Source organism: Cataglyphis hispanica, chromosome 2, assembly GCF_021464435.1.
Source record: "Cataglyphis hispanica isolate Lineage 1 chromosome 2, ULB_Chis1_1.0, whole genome shotgun sequence".
In the NCBI taxonomy this organism is placed as follows: Eukaryota; Metazoa; Arthropoda; class Insecta; order Hymenoptera; family Formicidae; genus Cataglyphis; species Cataglyphis hispanica.
In genome coordinates, this window is record NC_065955.1 from 14,372,559 (window position 1) to 14,394,471 (window position 21,913).

Genomic DNA, 21,913 nt, shown 5'->3' on the forward strand with positions numbered 1-21,913 from the left:
AACGATGAATGTTTTATATAATCAATCTAAATTTATACGAGTAAATTTGTAAAAACTATTAACAATTAGCTTTCGCATAAAATAATAATAACAGTCGATGTGTTGAAAATAGCGCATTGCCCTTTTCCCAGGAGGTTTAAATATCCAGCAAAGATAAAACTTGGCATTGAAGTTAGTATTTTCTCGATAGTATAGTAAATAAATGTTATCTGTTGTGTCACGCACAGATTAAAAAAATTATAGATAAACCATGAATCAACAAATGAATTATTATAGCCAGATAGAAGCTGTATCTATAGCCTCTCTAATGAAAAATGTATTAAAGTAACGAGGAAACTTCGTTTGTTTTTGTATGCAAAGAAAAAGACCTTTGACGTGACGACAAAATGATCTCTGTGTGTGTGTGTGTGTGTGTGTGTGTGTGTGTGTGTGTGTGTGTGTGTGTATATATTTTATAAAATTGAGTAACTTTTATTTTTTTTTTTTTCAATAATGTTTATGATTGATATCTTGCTTAGATTTGCATTTTATTTTTTCAATCCTGCTTAATACATGAAAATGAAAAGATCATTAATTCCATAAAAATCTGAGAACAGTTTCTCATTGAAAATATTTTTTAATATCATATTTATTATTATATTTTAATTAAGATCACTATTGTAATTAATTGATCCCACAATTTTATTATCATCGCTATATATTTTCGTATGAGACGCGTAATTAGCATTCATCTTTTCTTATCGTTAAAGAAGTTAAAGAATGACAGCAATATATTACGATAAATTGGAACTAATTGATGCTATAAGCAAAATAAAAAACAATTAAAATATGTAATGACATATATTTGTAAACACATAAATATTCTTTATCTTAATGTCGTTAAAAAGATAAAATACCTCTCGCGTTAAAGAGTCATTGTTATTCTTGTACTATAAAAACATATTTTAATGTGCGTAGACATGTGCATGCTAGTTGAAAAATTGCGCGATTATATGCCAAACAATCATACTGCAAAATAATGTCATGTCAACACATGTCAAACAGTTAACGAAACGAATGACTGAATAAATCGTTAATAATTCAAATGATGAATGTACGTATGATTCACTATTCTTTCGCACGATATAAATTTTAAGGAAAAATAAAATAAAAAAAAAAAATAAATTTATAAACTATAACGCACAGAATATTTTACAACGATCCACTAGATATTTTCGGACATATCATATCTATATTTTGCATCATAATTATTGATCAAATAATTTAAAAATTTTATAATTTTATTTATTAATTAAACATTATTATCCGTAATAAAGTGTACAGTGGTATATTTCTAGCATTACATATAAAAGCTTATCTCGTCATTCATCTCGTTATTCTCGGGACAAACACGAGCGATCCCCAGCAAGGCGATCGTGCTTCAAAGACGAGAAAAACAGACGTTGTGCGTGCACGTGGTCTGCGAGTGCTGCGCGTGTCTTCCACTATTCTCTGCGTTCACTTTCCCTACCACTTTGCCCTCGGCTTGCAGTATAAAAACGAACGCGCGCTGACGTGACGAGTTAGTGCGTCTCTCGCGTTGTATGGGATAAATAAGTCGAAGTTGTTTTTGTTCTTTCCTATTCTCTATTGTATTGCAATCTCTTTGCAATTATAAGATTTAAATTTATATTTTCATCGCAAATTAAAAAGAACAATATATTTGATATCAAGCGCGATCTCGTGAATCTACGTAGTGCCAAAATTTTTTGGGTGAATAAAACTGCAGTGACTTTGACAAATATATTTAATTAAAAGATCTTGTTATGCCGGTGGAGTTGGAATCGATGGCGCCTATCGCTCATAAAACCATCTCTCATAGCGGGTAGGCAATTATAAGATTTTTATTTTTTGATATTTGCTTTAATTCTTAATTATTTGTTTGTATAAGAAGGAGTAAGTCGCGTCAATTATTTATGAAGATAATAGTGCACACTGTTATACATCTAACAATAAGATTTAGCAAATTGAATTATTTATTACGATAAGAGATCATATTATTTTTAAAAAAGGATTCTTGTTTATATTTTATTTATAAATTAAAACAATTATTTTAATTATAAATTTAAACTTTTTAGAAAATTTTTATTGTAACAAGATTTGATAAAATAAATAATTTTAATAAACTGTCATAAGTCAGTCTTTTATAAATTAAAAAACGTTATTGACAAATTTGAAATATAAATATTTAATATATCTTAATTATATAGTATGTATTTGGCAATTTCAATATTTATTTTAATACAATATTAAATATGCTACATACGTAGACTTAAGGCTATGATGATGATATTATATATATTAGTGCCAACAAATTTTGTATGTTATTCATTTTGTGCACATTGGTATATCTACAAGGATTATTTAAATCCACTAATTTGCTTTTAATGAAAAAAATACGGTTATATATTATTCTACCTCTTACACAACATTTATAAGCACTTCATGCGAAAACATGCTTTCAAGTATCTGACTAATAGAGATTGAAACAGCTGATTCACGTCTGACAGGTTTCCAGCCCCAGGCACATTAGCACTAATGACATAGTTCCGTTAATTTTAGCATCAGCATCATACTATTGTCTACGTAATTTTAGAAAAATTCATCACTGTTGGTTAAGGGAATAATAATTATTTATAACTGGTTTATTTTGTTACTGGAGGAAATTACTTTAATAAAGACAAATCATATATCACAAAATATATTATTAATATTCACTCCTTCATATACACTTTCTAAACTCTTTCTTATTAAGTTCTATCTATTAGAATTAAATATAATTAATACAAAATATATATTTATTTAATACATAAATTTTAGAAAATTAGAAATAAAAAATTATTAAGAGAAAATCTTGTGTTTAAATTTGCAATTTCAATTTTATGTTATTATTATATCTTTTTCGTGAAAAAGAAAGTAATGCTTACTAATGCTTTTTCTCATTTAAACATTCTGTAAGTAATGCCATAATAAATAAATAAATAAATAAATAAATAAATAAATAATAAATTTCTGGATGAAATACATATTTTATCTCTACATAAAATTTAAAAATAAGCTTTATAAAGATTATTGATTTAATAATTATTATTTATAATTATAGTCTGTAACATCAAATAAATTTGCATTAAATGTATATTTTTATTTGAAGATATTTTATAAAACGGCATCTCTTTTTTTATCTGCTAAAAAAATTTAAATCAGATATTTAATCTGAGATGATGTCATTAAAAAATCAATAAAACATTCTAGCAAGACAATATTTCAAAATGGAATTGAATTTTAATCACAATAGATTTTTTATATATTATAAGTTTGTATTACAAATATAAATATATTGAAAACATTGAGATTTATGTGGAAAATGTTTAAAATTTTTGTTTTGTTTTTAAATGAAACATAAAGACTTATATCCCTTTTGCATCAAATATATTATATATAATATCTTCAAGTAGTAACAAGAATAATACAAGAAAATAATTATAGGAAAAATAGCTCTCTCCCAGATTTCTTATATATGTTTTGCCAATACAAAAGTTGCCAATTTTACGTTACAGAGAGAAGATGAATAAGCTGTGTCGTCAACTCTCGATCGAGAGCCCGAGTGTGACCGGTCGGGAATGCGTCTTCAGCTTCGATGTGCCCGTACCGGATGTTCCGGCACACGGTGCCCGCATCCGGGTGATGTGCGCCGGTGCATGTTACCATCCCCGACGATCGTCAAGTCTGACCAGTTTGACCTCGGTCTCGAGCGGCAGCAGCCTGGCCGCTGACATGTCAATGGAAAGCGACTACCCGGTGTCCCTGCCGCATCATGGGGTGCGCGATGCTGCCCTGTTCCCCGGCTATGAAGTAGCCGGCGTGATCGAGTCGTTCGGCACTGAAGTGCCCGAGGATTGCGGACTCGCCGAGGGCGACCGCGTTATTCTTTATCCCTACGAGGGCATTCCCAACGGCTACGTCGAATACCTGGTGGTGTACGATCTCAAGTACCTGATTAAGATCCCGGATAATATGTCGCTGAGCGTTGCAGCTATGCTACCAGCTGGTGCGCTCCTCGCTATGAACACCGTCTTCGCTGCGCACGAACACGTGCAGGTACGATTAAAATATAGATTATTCTATGTATTATATTTTATTATCATTTATTAAACACATAAATATAAAAAGGTTAATAAATAAGCCAACAAGTTAAATAAAGAAAGCGAATGCTTTAGAAGCAATGGCCTTCTCTTTAAAGTTGGAAAAAGGCTTTTGATATGATTATAAGTCAATTTGACTGATTGATTAAATTTAAGTTAAGAAAAAAAAAGAAAAATTAAGAAAAAAATTATTTCTAAATTAAATCTAATTTTATATATGTATTATAAAAAGAGGAAACAAAAACTCAGGTATGTGATAAAATGTTGCAGGCATTATTGAAGGAGAGAGGAGAGAAGAGTGTGTGCAAGATTCTAGTAGTTGGTACGGGTGGTCTTGCTTTGTGGGCCCTCAGAATTGCGTCGTATCACTTCAGCAACATGAGAGACAGAGTCACTACCACGGTAGCCACTCTTAAAGATGACGGTCTCCTCATAGCTCAAGAATTCCAACGGTAAGTTTCATTCAATTATATTCACATGCATGCATTAGAGGTCAAATAGAAATAATCAATTAATTAATTAGCCAATATAATTGATAAATTGTAATTCAATCGAATGGATGAAAAAAGTAAAAAATTTTTTATTATAAAAATTAACTCTCCCTGCATATTTGATATCAATTTAAAAGAATTTTTTTTTTTTAATTATATATCAAAGAAATACATTTTTTTTAATTTTAATGTTCTTGTCAAGAATGACTTGGTACGTGTGTATTAAATTCATATTCATCATTATTTGATTTATTTAGAAGTAGTCGGCATATCGATTACAGGGTAAACGTAGTACAGTGGAATGAAGATCTGTACGAAAAACAGCTGATCGAGCGCACGATGGATGCTTGCGGCGGTCAGGTGGACGTGGTGATTGATTTTGGCACAACGTCGCGTAATCTTCATCGTAGTATGCAATGCCTCAGCAAAGGCGGCGTAGTATTCGTGATCAAGGAGGTCGCCGATCGGCTGTTACCCAAGTTCAGTCGACGAGCCGAAGAGCGACAACAGTCCATCAAACCAGTAGAATTGGGCACGCTAGAGCAATTGCGCGAGCTCGTGCAACTGGTCGCTTCCGGCGAGATCGAACCGCCACCGCACACCGTCTATCCCGCCGAGGAAGCCATCGATGTCGTACAAAAGCTTTGCCACTCGGAGATCCAAGGCCGTGCGATTCTTCGCTTCTATCCCGCAGATTAGAGGACTTTCCGCTAAGAGATTCTCCGCAATCGCGCGGATTAGGAGATAGATTCAATGACGACGACAGAAGAGTCAAGATGCCGGCCCCGGGTGATAAGAATTGTATGGTATTAGTATGATTGAAGTCTGTGCGTTTAACTTGACAAGTTGGACTATCGTGAAGAAATAATTATTATTTCGTATTGATGGCCGGAGTTTAGATTAAGCGTTGACAAAATGCGTACGTCCATGCGAGACGATAGTTCGCAAATATAAGAATAGGGAAGGTCTTCACTGATTGTGAGTGAAAGCGCAAGTCGATGCGTTAATTCGAGATTCTACCGTAGATCTCACAGGAGTCACGCAAGAGTTTATAGTACATCTTATTACGTATGAGAGTTGAAAAATGATCTCCCGGTTTATGGTTGATTAAACATTGAACCATTATCATTAACTCGATAAATTATCATTTTATATTAATAATGACACGACATAACACGCGACTTATTTTTGACCTTGTCGAGTATTTCGCGTGTCGTTCTTTTTAAAGTTGCTATCATCTTTAAAAAATACAGATCTCATCATATAATGTGTGAACCAAAGAGTCTTTCTCAGAGAAATTTATTGATGAATGATGAAATGAAGCAGAATACAGCTTTCGCTTATCATTTAAATTGATGCTTGATTAACGTCTTTTTTAAGCAACGAGTAATTAGCTCTTATAGGTAGGCCAAGATTACGCATGAGTCAAGCCGAGATAACAATTCACATAAAAATATGAAAAAACAGTATGAAATCACCGACGACAAGAAAAGAGCATCATTACCGAAGAAATAATACTTTCTATGTCTTATTAATGAGTCTCTGATTGAATATTTGTTGTCTAACGTTTTTTTGCGCAAAATCAAGGATGACATTATGATTTACGTGTGTCGAGCACTTTAATGAAGTGTGCGAGTAAACAAAAAATCTATCATTACGGATTTTTAAGCAAAAATTATTAAACACGGAAACAAAGCAATGCACTCGGAAACAAAGCAATGCGCTCGATGTGTGTTTGTTCAATATGCATATAAAACTTCGGCATTATGCCAAAAATCTTTGAGTTTGAATAACACGCACGATAAACTGATTTCATTTCCATCGATGTGTATTGAAACTTTTATGAGTTTCTTTGTAAGTACCGGCACTTGCAAAGAATCATATTATAGCTAATATGAGTATTTAAAGTCGTTCATGCCTAGAAATAATGATAGAAGAGTCACAGAATTAGGATGACTTTAAATAATCATATTAACTATACTATTCTAATATTTACATTAGCTATAATTGTGGCTATTTAAAACCGCTAATATATCTATAAAAATGTCAACAGCATCAGAAGGATTGAAGCGAATATTTTTTCTTGAAACAAAACGAATGTTAGAAAGTTTTTTTATATAAAATGCTTTTCATTGGTATCACTGCTCCGTGTGCGTTAAAGAAGATATATATTTCTCGCATTAGAGTGTGTAATTTCAAAAGAAATTTAAATAATTCTAAATCTTTGTTTACATTAAATGTATACCATATCATTAAACAGCTTTGTTGTATTCTATATATGAACGCAATAAAAGGATTAGTTTATATGTATATGTTAATATATAAATTTGATGTAAACAAGGAATTTTTAATTTAGGTAACAATTTAACGATTTAATTATTCAATAAGACCGCGAACTAGCGATTTTTATGCTCGAATGCATCATTTATTTTAAGCGGTAATCTTTATATTAGCCGGCATTTGGTAATATTTTTTTAATTATTGTCTAACATCGTGCTTCTTACAATTATTTGAAATATATAGAGTTACTACTTTATAATTGTTACAAAAGATGTTTTTTGATAATTAAACAACGCATCGACGAACACCGCTAATGTAGTAAAAAAATCAAGTCCCAAATAAGTTCGATATTTATGAGCACATTTCAATACATACTGCAGTGATATCATAACACAAGATCAAACATATGTGTATAGCGTTAATTCAGAAATAATAATCGGGGATATCTGTATAAGCTTAGAATAAGTTTTCCGTTAAGATAAAAACAAAATACTTTCTCTGCTGTAAAGTGAAATGTCACTGTAATAAGATATAATCCTAAAATGACATAAAACTTGGTAAATAAACGTATCTAAAGCTAAGAACGTGAGAGATAAGACACGAAACTGTTTCGTAAGATGTGAGAATATAACAGAAATTAAATAATTGTTTCGTAAAATCTCGTATCTAGACTTTATTCCGATTCTAAACTATAGACATTATTAAAATAAACTTCTTCATAATATATCTTTTAATGAGTGCACTTCTTCAGGTATTGCTAGCCTTAAAAACTAGAATTTTTTTTATACGTGCTCATGCAAGTTAGTGAATTAAATAATATTGGCGGTATGTTTAATTATGCGCAAGTATGTTTTCTAAATCGACTGAATAAAAGCAAGTTAATTATTTTAATACATTATCTTTAACTATATGTGATTTTTCTATTTAATCTTTTCTTACAAGATCTTTCTAAATGCGTGCTAAATGATTATAACATATATGGTTAATGCGTTATTTTATGTTACTGTGGAAATATTTGCATAAAAATTATATTATTTCATTAAGATTATACCTGATACATACTAAGATCGTATTTAAATTATAGTTGCGGAAGAGTTATATGCAAGAGTGCATATTGCATTCCGAGGACAAAGAAAATTTGCGATGTTAAATGGTGAATGATTCTATACTAATCCAGATCTTACTGTCACATCTACCGATAGTCGTGTTTTGCTAAAACTAAAGCACGAAATTGCAGAGCTTTATTATTAACCGACATAAGAGCATAATAAAAGTTTGTATCTAATTCAACATTTACTCGCGTGAAATAAGATCAATTTCAGTGATCTTATCTCACGCGAATTAAATATATAGTCGCATCCGAAATATCTCGTTAATCGTTAGATTAATATTCGCTTTTCGTTTAGTATAAGTAAATTCATTCGCGTTAATTTGCGCGAGCGCGAACAATGATAGCAATGCAGTTGCAAAGTCGTTGCATCTCAAAAGACTGTTTTGTTTATTTCGAACGTATCTTCCCTTATTTTGTATCGTATATGTTTAGGCGACAGTTTAATATCATAGTACACGTATCCCGTGTTACATTATTGTATCTACTGTTGATTGTAAATGCATTATATTATAGTAATAATATAGTCAATATATATTATCTTTTCTTTTTTAAATAACTTGTGTTCTTTTAACAAAGTATACTAATTTGTATTGAATATTTCAGGTCTCTCGCATACGTAACTTAAACTGTTGCTTATAGATTTGATAACAGAATGTTAATTAAAAATCACAAACCATAATTAAGAGATTATAGTTAAAATATGGCGCTCATTGTGATACTAATTGTTTAGTTTACTTTAGAACAATTTCAAAAGAAGTAGTATGATTAATAATTTATTCTTCATGAATGGATTCCATGAATAATAAATATTAATTATTTTGCAGAAATCATAAATATATTTTATTAATAACTAATAATGATGCCAACAAGCTAGAAAACATTAAGTAGTTAATCTTAATTAAAAAATTGACTTATTTTCTTTGTTGTAACATTTTTATTAATCTCTTTATCGTAAATTAAAAATAACAGTTTTTGAAAAATTTAACATATTAACAAATATACATTAGAATAATACATATAAAAAATCAATACAATTAAATAATAGAAATATGATAATGAAGTATAAAAATATATATGAATGAAATGATCACAATATATGTATATATCTCATGTGTATAGGCAAGTTATATATATTAAAAGTTGTAGAAATGTTCCATTGAGACATGATTTTGTTTTAAGAATAAATGTGCAACTTTCTGTACTATAATATCAGCTTATAAAGCTAATTAAGCTTATACAATTGAAAATAATTTAACTATCAATGAAGAAAATATTTTTTCGATAAAGCATTATGTACATTTATATACACATAACAATTACATAATAATATTGAACTCTGTCGAGTATGTAAAAATTTTTAAAAATGTATAAATCCTTTAAGCGAGTGCAAATTTAAATATTAACAACAAATTTAAGAAAGTCAGTTATCTTGAGTATTTCTATGATTATATCCTAATAGATCAACCTTTTTTTTTTAATTCGAGACTTAATCATGCTGAAATAGTTTCTTTTTGTAAACTTCAATTATATAAAAAGATTTTGTAAACTATTATTAAAACGAGCTCGTTACTAATATATATTTTCTTATAAAACAAAATTCTCAAATAATGACAGATCAGTATTATATAATCAATTCCTCAGATCCTTAGATCCTTAGATCAATTATCATGATTTTACAATGAAAAACTAATATAATATTATAAATGTAAAACGTGTGGCCTAATTTTATTTTATTTCATCATTATGGCTTTGATTTAATCCACGAGCTCTTAAATAAGTCCGCGGGACGTAACCTTGTTTACCGTCGCGATTCTCTACAAGCCACCATTCGTCATTTCCTTTCTCATCATGATGTCTAAGGAGTCGAAGGGCTTGGCCGTTAGTAATGGGTAACGTGCCCGGCATGTTTCCAGCAAAATCGTACATCGCGTAGTAAAACTAAAAATCAAGTTTCATTAATAGAAAAAAGTTAGAGCGCATTCGAGGATATTAAGATACTAACTTCGCTATATATATTTTGATAAACTTGAACTCTCGGCCTTTCTGGCACGTTGTCATAATTATGATTTATTTTTGATTCTTGTTCTAACGAGAGCAAATCTTGCAGGTGCGATTGAGACGCTTTCTTGATCTCTTTCTCTGGAGAATCTAGCGACATTAAATTTGGAGGACTGGAGCTCTTTCTTCCAGTAGCAGCGATATCCATCACATTTTGATCATAGTGCTGATTTTGCCGCTGAACCGGTCTCAATTTTTGAGAGGGTAGAAATCCTTGAGTGACTCCAGTATCGACATACCATCTTGCCGCATTTCCCATTGGATCCTGTTTCTTTATAACTGCGATTAATGTACCTCTCGCTGCACTTACGTCGAGCGTGGAGCTACTGACAATGTCCTCAATCACTACATACAATTTGTCCATCGTATATTTCTCTCTAAGCAGAAATTTCTGCTGTTCCGTTTGCTCACAAAATTGCGATTGAACCTCATCTATTTGAGGATTCGTGCCAACAAATACGAAACGCGTTATTTGATTCCATATTAAATTATGATTTACGAGAAATGATTCCAGCACATCTTGCGACGATAGATGCGGCGATGTCTGACAAATAAAAAAATTATTTTTTATTCACATACTTTCCTATTCAAAATTAAAAGTCAAATTTATCCAAATACCTCGCAAAGAGTCAGATATTGCTTTGTAATTTTTCCATTTAATAACTTTCGCGCGCTTGCGAAAGTATTTATGCAATTAACTAAAATATTCGTCGCCGCGTCCAATAATATGGGTAACTCCTCGAGCAATTGTTGATTCAATGCTTCGTAATTATTCTTAGCAGTAAATAATTCCTCTTGTATCTGAAACAAAAAGTAAAGACAAATCATAGTGAAAAAATGTGTAAAAGAATCAACGCGCATCGTGCTCTAGTCGTTTACAACAGATAAATACTAAATTATATAAACAATTACAATTTTTGATTCTTTATTTTTCTCACTCTTAGAAATAGCAGCATCATAATCCAGTAGCTTATCGTGTCTCTTCGCTACCAACATAGTCGGTCCTTCTAATAGCGTCGCTAAGGAATGCAGCGGTGCGCTGACTCTTTTTTCGATACAGGATTTAAATTCCTGGATATATTGAGACCAAATTATGGATCTTATGTTTTGGAGTTTTTTCACCTCGACAGTCGGAGTTTCTTGATAATAATGTACCAAGAATTCGGCTATGACTTCACCGGATATAGCTTCATCGCTCAAATATGCGGTACATTGTTCAATATCTTTAATTAATTGCCATGTACATTTTTCTATAGATCGAAACTGCTTTTCAAGCTCCTCAAACTCGGAATCGCTCGCAATATTTGTCAATCCCAGACTCGCCGACAATCTTGTGCTTAGTCTTGTAGACATTTTCGCTACAGAGTGCATATTTAATTTCGACATTTTGCTAATTAAAGTATTATCATTTTCTAAATATTTTGACACAATATCTCTTCTGCGTTTATATTCATTGATATAACTGGCTACATTTGTCATAGCTTTCCATGCTTCTTCTATAGCTGCTTTATCTGGATGATTATCTTCTGTACACTAAAAATAATTTTTATATGAAATGTTATGATATAATTTTGATCGTATACATATATATACATGAGCATCTATTTTTGGAAAGTAATCTGTATTATTTTTGCTAATCTTTAAGAAATTGATATTGAGTTTATTAATATCCCATTAAATGTGTAACATTTTAATGGGATTTTATCATTCTCTATAATATTTACTTTACTTTACTTTACTTTCAAAATAATTTTCATACATTTTCTTATGCTTTATTATATTTAATGCAATTACTGACCTTTATTAATTCATATAACATTAATGGATATTTCAAAATTCTTTGAACTGGTTTTATCAGAATAGAGCTCATATCAAAGCAAGCAACTTGATGGCGCAATGTCTCAATACCTTTGTTAAATACTTTCATGATTTCTTCATTATTTTCATACTGAAATATAAATGATCATATAAATTTTTCATATATATTATATGTCGATAGATAAGCTTAATTAATTAGAAAAATTACATTTATTTTATAAATGTAAAATACCTTTTTTAACAAAGCTAATGCTGCTTCATGATTTCCACAATATTTAACATAAACATTTTTTAATTTTTCGGACATCTTCACAAAACAAGGTCCAACTGTTTGCAAGTTTTCATCGCAATCTTTCATAGCTTTCAAAATCATATCCAATAACTCTTCGGCAACATGAATAACTTCCAAAATATTCCCAAACAAGGTTGCAACATCAATGCCTTTCAATCCGAGAAAACTTGGATCATGCAAATTAAACGTTTCATATGTTAATTTTAAATCGCGAACATATTCTTTCTCTGTTATAACCAATTCCGATATTACATTTTGTCGTTGATCTGCACGTTTTTGTTTTATATCGATTGTATTATTAATTGTAGATAGGTTTTCTTGAGCAGACACTTCTACATTTGCAATAGCTTCCTTCTGTAATGGCATTCTACCTGGAGCTGGAGCTGGCGGTGCTGGTCTGTGCGGTTGCGACATTCTCTTCGGCTTTTGTTCCTCATTTACAACATCGTCCGTTTCTTTGTGTCTAATTAAAACAAAATCTTCGAATTCTTCCAAGTTCGATTCCTGCAGATCATCTGATGAATGTACAGACATTGAGCTTAAATATTCTCGTGGACATAAACCGATTAAGCCACTTTTGTTCTTCACATTAACCCAATCTTCATTAGCCATTTCTACCACAGTGACAATTTCATTTTCGTGAACACTCAAATCACCATCCATTTGCGCGTCAAAAGTAAACAGTACTTTTACAGTAACGCCCGGTTCTAGAGCATCTTTTTTTGCAGGCATAACTTCAGACTGAACTTGAGTCTGCTTGATTTCTGCACAATCAACTATAATATTAACATAAGACGATGGAAATATGCCTTTAGTAGTATCGATCATACCCTCCATCCATTCAGAATCAATGTGTCTAGTGAGATGTACTACTTCGCCCACTCCAAAACTCAATTCGTTTGGAAACTGCGCATTAAATGGATATAATGTTATGGCGTACGGTTTAACATCGATAAAATTCGCATAAGTGTTGCACTGTGTGTCTTTTGCATTACTGATTGTTGATAAGGCCTCTGGGAATAAATCAAAATAGCTTGGAGCAGGTTCCTCAGGCAGATTCATGTAAGAGTTTGTGATAGAAGTTTCACCAAAATCTTTATAAATTGTATTATTGTAAGATGTCGAGGAAGATGCAATATTATTCTGTGTTGTGCATGTCGTTTCCCTTTGATCAACTTGATCTTGATCTCTGCCTATGTATGATATAAATCCTTCTGGAAATATGCCTTCTCTACCATCTTCTGTAATTCCACGACACCAGCCGTCATCTAAAATTTCTGTAACAATGACAACTTCTCCTGCATTTAAGTCCAATTCTTCGTCAAGTTGCGCTTTCAGTGTTGTTTTAACCTTTGCTTTTCTTCTTATTGATTTCTTTTTTAATGTTTTCTACAAAAAAGATATTTCTAATAGTTAGCGATATGATATATTCTATTAACTGATATATAGACAACATTGTGTATAAAAAAATTTTTTTAAATTACCTTTATCAACGTTGTATCTAGTTCCCATGTATGTGTTGTTGGAAAAATACCATTTTTGGAGCTTGTCCTGCCCATACACCATCCTGGACTTATATCTCTTGTTCCAATTATAATTTCTCCTATTTTAATGGAAAAAAAATGTTTTCAATTGTCATTGTCAATCACAATATATTAAAAATTAATATTAAAAATTATTGCTTTTAAAGTAGTCGTATTAAAGATTCCTAATTAAAAATTCTTTAGGAAATTTATGATTTTATAATAATATTGAGAGAGAGAGAGAGAGATACAGCATCTTTGTCAATTTTACCTTGCGCAAAGGACAGATCTCCAGTTTCCTGTCCAGGAAAGCCAGCTACAGCGATAAATAATCTTTCTGTCTCACCAAACTCAGGGAGTTCCACTTTATGTAAGTGACTCAAAGGAAACTTGCCGACTCTGTCTTGAGATTGACCAAAACACCAATGCTTGTCTATAATTTCATATACCTGAAACAAGAATGACAAGTCATTCTATTATTTTAAGCTGTTTATTTGATTATTTATCAGGTTATGTGGACAAACATTCGCAAATACCAAGAAATAATGTCCTTTGGAAAGGCTCAGCTCTCCATCAACGGTGGTAAGGAAGTCGTGCAGCACCCTCGCCAATGTTCCTGGTTCCATTTTCGTTACGAAATAGCAGTCGTTGATCTCACAACATTAAAGTTACTACGTCTCATAAGCGTAGGCGTACAGCTTGTCAGTCGCTGTCAGCTGAGCCAGTGCCTCCAATCTCCGATTTCCGATAAGTCTGGTGGCTGGTCCGCTGGTGGCTGTCAGCTGTCACCTATCACGTGGCAAGTGGCATACTCTTGTGTGTATTCTATAAGCGCGTTCCATTTAACGACCACAACGCTCACGATATTATTTCATACTTGTTGTTCACCGAAAGTTAAACAAAGACAAATGAAACGCTCGCGAGCGTTGCAATCGTTAAATAGAACGCTCTCTATGTATGTGAATCAAATATCTATTTTTTTACAATTTTTTTTTGTACATTAAGAGAATGAAACATTCCCTTAAAAGAAATCGATTTTTAATTTTCTAAGAGCCAATATCGTCAAAATAACGAAAGATATATATGAATATTTTATAAACAAAAATTTTACAGTTCAAAACGAAATTTTTTATAATAATGTTATAACTAATATTAAAACTTTTTAGAAATGTAAAATGTTAATTTTTTATAATTATTTTTCTTTTTGTTTTTGTTTGAAAAATTCTGAATACGTCATTAAAAAAATATATTTAAAATCATAAAACATTTGTCTTTTTAAGGGGAACATTTTTGATCTTTTCTTTGTAAATCACAGATAAAAAAATATCATACGAAATAAATATCAAACGAAAAGAATACCATAGCCATTTTTTTATGGACGCTATCATCCATTATAGGCGATATCGAATGTTCGTCAATGTCGTAGAAATGGTATGTATTAGATTTATATATTTTAATTTTATTATGTCTATAAAATATAATTATATAATATAATTATATTTCTTAGGTACTTTAAAATCAATCGCATATAAAATAAATATTTACGATTCGGTTAAAAAAGAAGCATATTGGCCTGTGGACTGTCAAAAATTATTTTATGATGAATCTACTATTATCTCTGACTCTTCTTTCCCGAGAATAGGTATAAACTAATTAATGATTACTATTTATGTTTTATGAATAAAATTTGATAATATTACTTTTTTCTAAGCATTTAAAAAACGCAGCATTAGAAAGATTATTTTATAATAAAAAATTATATTTTTTTATAGAACACTCAGATTGTCCTCGAGGAAAAATTGGATCACAATGTTCAATTTCTTGCGAACATGATCTACAAAGCAATTCTGAATGTCAAAATATTACAATGTATAATAAAGATGGTTGCACATGTCCTTTAGATTTACTGGGACCTTCATGTTATCAGCGTAAGTAAATTACAATGTTATTAAATTATTAATTCTATTTGATTTGTGAATTAAACATATTTGATTATGGTTGTGATATATAGTATAATATATGGTTAAAAATATATATGTTTTATGATTCAACAAAAACTTAATGTATGCACAAAATTTATGTAACGATGTAAGTAAAGTATGTGTTTGTAATGACAAAAGTAGAAATCAACTCCATAGTCGATTTGAGCGCTCAAGCATACTACCAAACGGATCATTGATGTGCGTCCAACTGAAAGTTGGTGCTGATTGATCAGATTATACTCAATAATAACTCCTATGTTAAACATTATACAAAAAATGATTTAAGAGTTTTTGACTCAGTTTAATTCAATCTACATCTACCTTTGATTTGTTTACTTAGTTGTCGGACATCCTGTATATATGTGTATGGATATCTGGCGACTTTTGACTTACGACAGAATCTTTTTGCCAAGCATAGTAGCACTGAAGATCAATCAAAGTAAACGAATTATCTGCGTGAGCGTTTGTTTTTCCGTAAAGATTAATTTCTTTCTTCATAGAGAAATTATCCTTGATGTGTAATTGTTTAAAGATGTGATAATTTGCTGAATTTCGAAAATATACTTTAACTGTGGCAACCAAATCGCTTCAGTAATAACTGTTTGATCTCTTTCTTCCATACAAATATAATAAAAATGGAAAATTGCTGTAAGACGTCCAGCATGAAAAGAGTATATAGAAAGGTACATGACTCATCGAAGTTCAACACATTCATGGGCGATTTAATGCAAAAGATGATAAATAAAATTTTAGTTGCCTTCAGATATAGATTGAACCTGTAAAATAATAAAATAATAAAATAATTAATTAATTAAATAAAATAATTAAATAATTAAAAAAATAAACATGTTTTTGGTAATTATGACAATTGATAAGTTTATGATTGAAAACATTTCAAGTTATTTATGTTTAATAAAGATAAATATTTTTGAAAAATCCTAAATATCAAAGTTTCAGATATTTTTAAATAATAATATAAATATTTTTAAATGCTTAGAAATTAGACTTTAAAATTAATAATATTAGTTTTAATCTTAAAAAGTAAAAAAAAGGTCAAAAAAAAATGTGCAGTAAATTTTTATTAAAAATATTTAAAAAATGCAATTATTGCTATTACAAAATAAGAAACATTCACACTTTAACTTTATTATTACTATTGTTTATCATCTTTACGAAAATTATAAATTTCCTCGAGAAAATGCTGAAAATTATTGAAGCAGAAGTGATGTATGCACCATATTAAAATTAATTATCAAAACACAACAAAATTGCAGCACAGAAATATCGTTTCAAAATGATAATCTTTTTCTTTCTGTTTCTCTTTTCTTGAAAATGAATATAATTTGTTGGTAAATGTTTTTTATTGATGTCTCGGTATATATCATTAATGACATAAATTATGACATGCAAAAGTATTGTTTAAATACCATTGCTTGTTGTTTTTATAACGGTAGCTCTCCGAATCTCTCTGATGATGAGCAATATCTTTTTCGTAGTGTGCGATTTTTCGTGCCGAATGGATGCACAACCAAATAATACTGATAATACAAATAGCTACAATTCCGTAAACGTATAACATGCGAGTCATATAACCTGAGAATGTAATGCGTGAAATATATTTTTTATTATTTTTTATATTAAATCGTGTTTTGTAAGTGCATAATAAATATATTCAATTTTAAAACAAAAAAATATTTTGTTTTATAAATATATTATTTTTTATTTTAATATTGCTAATATTAATTAAATTATTTGTTAATTTTGCATTTACTTACTATCAAACCAACATTCTTTATCAAATTTTGGTCGAAAATTTTCCGCTACACCAGAAACAAAATCCATGATGCCACAAATGATAGCGAGGATAAAGGGGCTTCCCCAACCGTAAACAGAATAATATATTAACTTCTTTTTTTCTTGTTGTTTCACATCTTTTTGTAACGAACGTAATTGACTGCAAAAAACAGCTTACACTTTAGATTTTATCGGTAAAAATAGAAACAATCGCGATGCAAATGCATTAAAATAAATGCGTTTAATAAAAAATTTTAAGATACTTTCTCATATATATATATATATATATATATATATATATATATATATATATATATAACTATAGAAATTAATTTACATTATTACCAATATTACAACGTGACAAAAATGTGCACATTACAGATCCTACAGTAGCAACTTCGAATTTAAATTTTATGTAGCAGATCAAATTTTAATAGAAAAAGAATTTTAATGTGTTCACGTTTGTTTACGTTGTTATGTTAAAAATAAAAAAAAAAATTAAAAAGATATTAACTTTAAGTTCCTCAAATACTTAAAAAAAAATTGAAAAAAGCATGTAATGTAATATCATGAATGAAACAAAAAATGTTAAAAATAAATAAAATTTAAATCTAAAAAAGGCTTTATATGAATCTTAAAATCTATGCCTTCAAAAAATCACTATTGTTTTGAGTAAGTTTGAGATTTTTATATATAGAAATATGCGAAAATGGGGAATTTTCTTCTCACTTTATAAACTTGTCACGTGTCCAAAAAAAATCTGTCAAAGTTTATAACTTTTTAATGCGAAAGCTTAAAGTTGTCTCTATAAAATCCATTTTTTTAAATTTTTCTAAGATTTTTTATTTTAGTAAATTATAATCGATTAAATATAAAATGAGAATTTTAATTTTGATTGTTAAAAATTATTAATTATAAAGTAATTATAAAGTAATCCAAAAATTGATACTTAAGACTAAAATTTTTCTCTATCAAATAGTATAATTGCTAAAATTATTTTAAATATATGTAGACATGATGCAAATGCAAATATGTAGAAATAACATAAAAATTAGCCAGAAAACAATTGTGTAAAACAATAACAAATTATTCTTTTATTTGTATATTTAAGTAATAAAATTGTATATTTAAGCTGAATTAAAAAAAAAAAATGCTGTCCAGCTATAAGATTTTTTCATAATAGTCTATGATTTTATTGAGCAAAACATACAAGAAAATTGGCTAATTTTAATGATAAAAAGAAAATGAAAATGAAGTATTATAATATGAAATATATCGAAGCTTACCTAAATGTAAGCCACATATCGATACTCATTACATTTAACCAAAACCAGCTTGCTATAAAGAAATAGTATTTGACAAAAGCTGAAACAATAGAATAAATAACATATTAATTAATAAATTGCTGCAAAATACGGATGAAATAGATATAATATATGTTTGCGGAAAAAACTTTACGTTTGTGCATTAAATATTATATAAAAAGAAACCTTACATTTAAGAAATATATGCTAATGTTAAATTTAATATTTTTTTAATTTCAAACATAATTCTGTAAAAAATCTTTGTAGCAGATAAATATATAGATAATTTTAACTCGATGTTAAAGTGCAACAAAAACTTAGACTTTAACTTTAACTTAAAACTATAACTTTATTTATCATTAAGCCTCGTCTTTTCGAAGATTTAAATTATCGTATAAATTAAACAGCTAACATTAAGATATCAAAAAGTATTAAACTGCCACACATTAATAATTCAAATAGATGTAGACGATGCATTGGTTGTTTTGTTATACAATTTGAAATTACCATATGCAATACAGATGAAGTCCCCTATAGCATCCCTTTTGATGAATGTCTTTACCAATTCAATTGTGTTCACGATAGCTATCGAGCCGCTATATCCACGCAATATGAAACCGTGTATATTACGGAGCTCTGGTATTATGGAATACACTATAAACATCATCAATGATAACAGTAGAGATCCTAGAAAGCCGCACATAGATATGATTGTACTTGCACGAAAAATGGCACTTTTATCTTGGTTTATCGGGATATTGATATCTTTTATGAACTTGTTCGCAATGTCAAGGCAAACGTTCACAGTAAATTCGTACACAGGATTATCTTTGTTGGTTTCCACGATCGCGAGACAATAAGATGTTGATTCGATAGTTACGTTGTGTTCATTTAGGTACCAAGAGCCATCATCAAAAAACATGTTCTCATATTTGGGATAAAAAAAATAATGTCCAGTCTTCTGACATGGATCGTCAGCGATTAGAAGAAATTGTTTGTTTACGCTTTTACTTTTGTTTTGCGATGAATCACTAACGTATCCAAACATATTTTCTAGAAAAATAAAGTTACCCTGTCCAGCAATGCATTTTTCATTAACCAGGCGATTACCGAAAGGACAACATAGGCGTATGCAGGTAATATTGTCGCACATATTTTCCGAAACAATAATGGTTTTATTATTATCTCTATTGGAATTGTCTTTGGTATATAACCAGTTTTTATTTATATATCCTGGATCAATTGTATTTTTATTGTGGTTTTTGGCCTTATTCATGATTTCTTTCATAATATCAAAACAAACGTTCACAGCAAATATATTGCGATCCACAACTGCGAGGCAATAAGATGTTGATTCGATGATCGTGTTATAATAAGGTAGATACAAAGAACCATTGATGAGAAAAGTATGCAGATCGGGACTAAGCAAATAATGTCCAGTCTTTTGACACGGATCGTGAACGAGCAGATAAAATAGTTCGCCTACTTGTTTACTTTCGTCTTGCAACGAATCATTAACATATCCATACATCCTTTCCAGGAAAATAAAATTACCCAGCTCGGCAATGCATTTTCCGTTAACCAGACGATTACCGAAAGGGCAGCATAACCGAATGCAAATAACATTGTCGCACATCTCGTCCGGAATGATATTGTATCTATCGAAATTTTTAAAGAAATCGTACGTAGAATTATTTTCGCCTTTGATCTCTTTCAAGTTTCCATAGATTTTTCGTGACATGAAATTTTTCTTTATGCTAGCTTCTGTTAAGTTTATGCGAGACTGCACTGGCGTTTGACTATAATTCTCATATTTCTTTGCGGCATGTATTTGAAATTTATATCGTATCAAGTCGTCATTCTTGCGGTTGTTATTCGTAAAATTGATACTGTACTGATATGTGTACTGCGTGACATTGCCATCTTTGGTAGAATTTTCGTGCAAATTATAACGTATCGAATCTTCTTCATTGTCATAATTTTTCATGGTGTTTGCATCAAAATGATATCGCATCGTCGAATAATTTTTTTTCCTGTCGTCACTCGTGGAACTTGGCCAAAGTAACGAAGAAGATGAAGTGATGAATGGAAACATGTAACACCAAAGTGCGAGACTTTTCCCGTACATCATCGATTATTTGGCACGTTGAATTTACTTGGGACAAAATTCCTTTGGTTTCTTTTTACGACATTTTCATAGATAAATACCTAATGATCACAATAATAATATTCACAAGCTTTGAAAATAAGAAAATGTGATTTTGATAATTGAGAAGATTTGACGATGTTTTAGCTGTAGCTAAATATACGAATGCATTTTCAAATAAAATGTCAACAAACATATTTAGATTATTTTTGAAGCATTTGAAATGATGACAGTTTAGTTATTTTAGTTCGCTTCCGTTAGGCTCGCAATTTTGAAATTAATGATTTGTAAAAGCTTATGATTTATGGAAGTTTATGATTTTTGAAATTTATTATTTAAAATTTAAATAATGCACGGCATGATAAATGCTCTTTTCGATTTATTTGGCTAATTTGACACATTTGATAATTTTTTGATTATCTAATAATAGCTTAATTTAGACAATGTGCATCTAATATTTCCAAATAAGTGTTTTACATTCTTATTTTCAATGAAATGTAATTTGAAAATTTTGAAGATTTAACGGTATTAAAATAATTAAACATTCAAATCAATATAACTTATAATTAATCTTAATCATTTCTACATTATTAATTATTATGTATATTTCCAATATTATACAGTTGGATAGTTCTATATTAATTTTATGCGTATTTATCTTGGAATTATGTTAGTTAAATGAAGAATGCTACATTACGCAAATGTATGAATGCAACAAAGTCAAGTTATTGCGAGTTTTTTTATTCTAATAAATCATTGAAAGATTTTTTAAATTGAATTCAAAATTGTTTACGTTAACACTTACGAGAACATTGCAGCAGATTTTTAGTTCTTTCACTAAACTCGATAAAATCGATATTGTATATCGGTTTTGTAGCCGAGATGTTTTTGTTTTCGAGATGTATGAGAGCGTAGGAGAAACGTGATGAGACT

At 29.9% G+C, this 21,913-nt stretch overlaps 3 protein-coding genes across 4 annotated transcripts; 1 reads left to right on the forward strand and 2 right to left on the reverse strand.

The window, feature by feature from the left end:
• The first annotated feature begins 1,571 nt into the window (after window positions 1–1,571).
• LOC126856808 (uncharacterized) lies at window positions 1,572–8,619 on the forward strand. 2 transcript variants are annotated; one of them, XM_050605685.1, is made up of 4 exons: window positions 1,572–1,864; window positions 3,597–4,137; window positions 4,452–4,633; window positions 4,930–8,619. In XM_050605685.1, exons 1-4 carry the CDS (start codon window positions 1,806–1,808, stop codon window positions 5,369–5,371), a joined length of 1,224 nt encoding a protein of 407 aa, XP_050461642.1. In that variant the 5' UTR covers window positions 1,572–1,805; the 3' UTR covers window positions 5,372–8,619. The 2 variants fall into 2 exon arrangements, with proteins under 2 accessions (XP_050461642.1, XP_050461650.1); XM_050605693.1 differs by having other exon boundaries at window positions 4,954–8,619.
• LOC126856626 (dynamin-binding protein-like) lies at window positions 8,459–14,525 on the reverse strand. The gene is made up of 9 exons (XM_050605314.1): window positions 14,291–14,525; window positions 14,026–14,203; window positions 13,716–13,834; window positions 12,172–13,620; window positions 11,920–12,069; window positions 11,034–11,654; window positions 10,740–10,922; window positions 10,066–10,665; window positions 8,459–10,001 (listed from the first exon to the last, which is right to left on the reverse strand). Exons 1-9 carry the CDS (start codon window positions 14,378–14,380, stop codon window positions 9,789–9,791), a joined length of 3,603 nt encoding a protein of 1,200 aa, XP_050461271.1. The 5' UTR covers window positions 14,381–14,525; the 3' UTR covers window positions 8,459–9,788.
• A 1,247-nt stretch (window positions 14,526–15,772) lies between these two features.
• On the reverse strand, window positions 15,773–21,895 carry LOC126856701 (G-protein coupled receptor Mth2-like). Its single transcript, XM_050605459.1, has 6 exons — window positions 21,786–21,895; window positions 19,342–21,042; window positions 18,817–18,895; window positions 17,512–17,690; window positions 17,164–17,329; window positions 15,773–16,512 (listed from the first exon to the last, which is right to left on the reverse strand). The coding sequence occupies exons 2-6, from the start codon at window positions 20,963–20,965 to the stop codon at window positions 16,302–16,304; spliced, it is 2,259 nt and encodes a 752-aa protein (XP_050461416.1). The 5' UTR covers window positions 20,966–21,042; window positions 21,786–21,895; the 3' UTR covers window positions 15,773–16,301.
• Window positions 21,896–21,913: the final 18 nt, after the last annotated feature.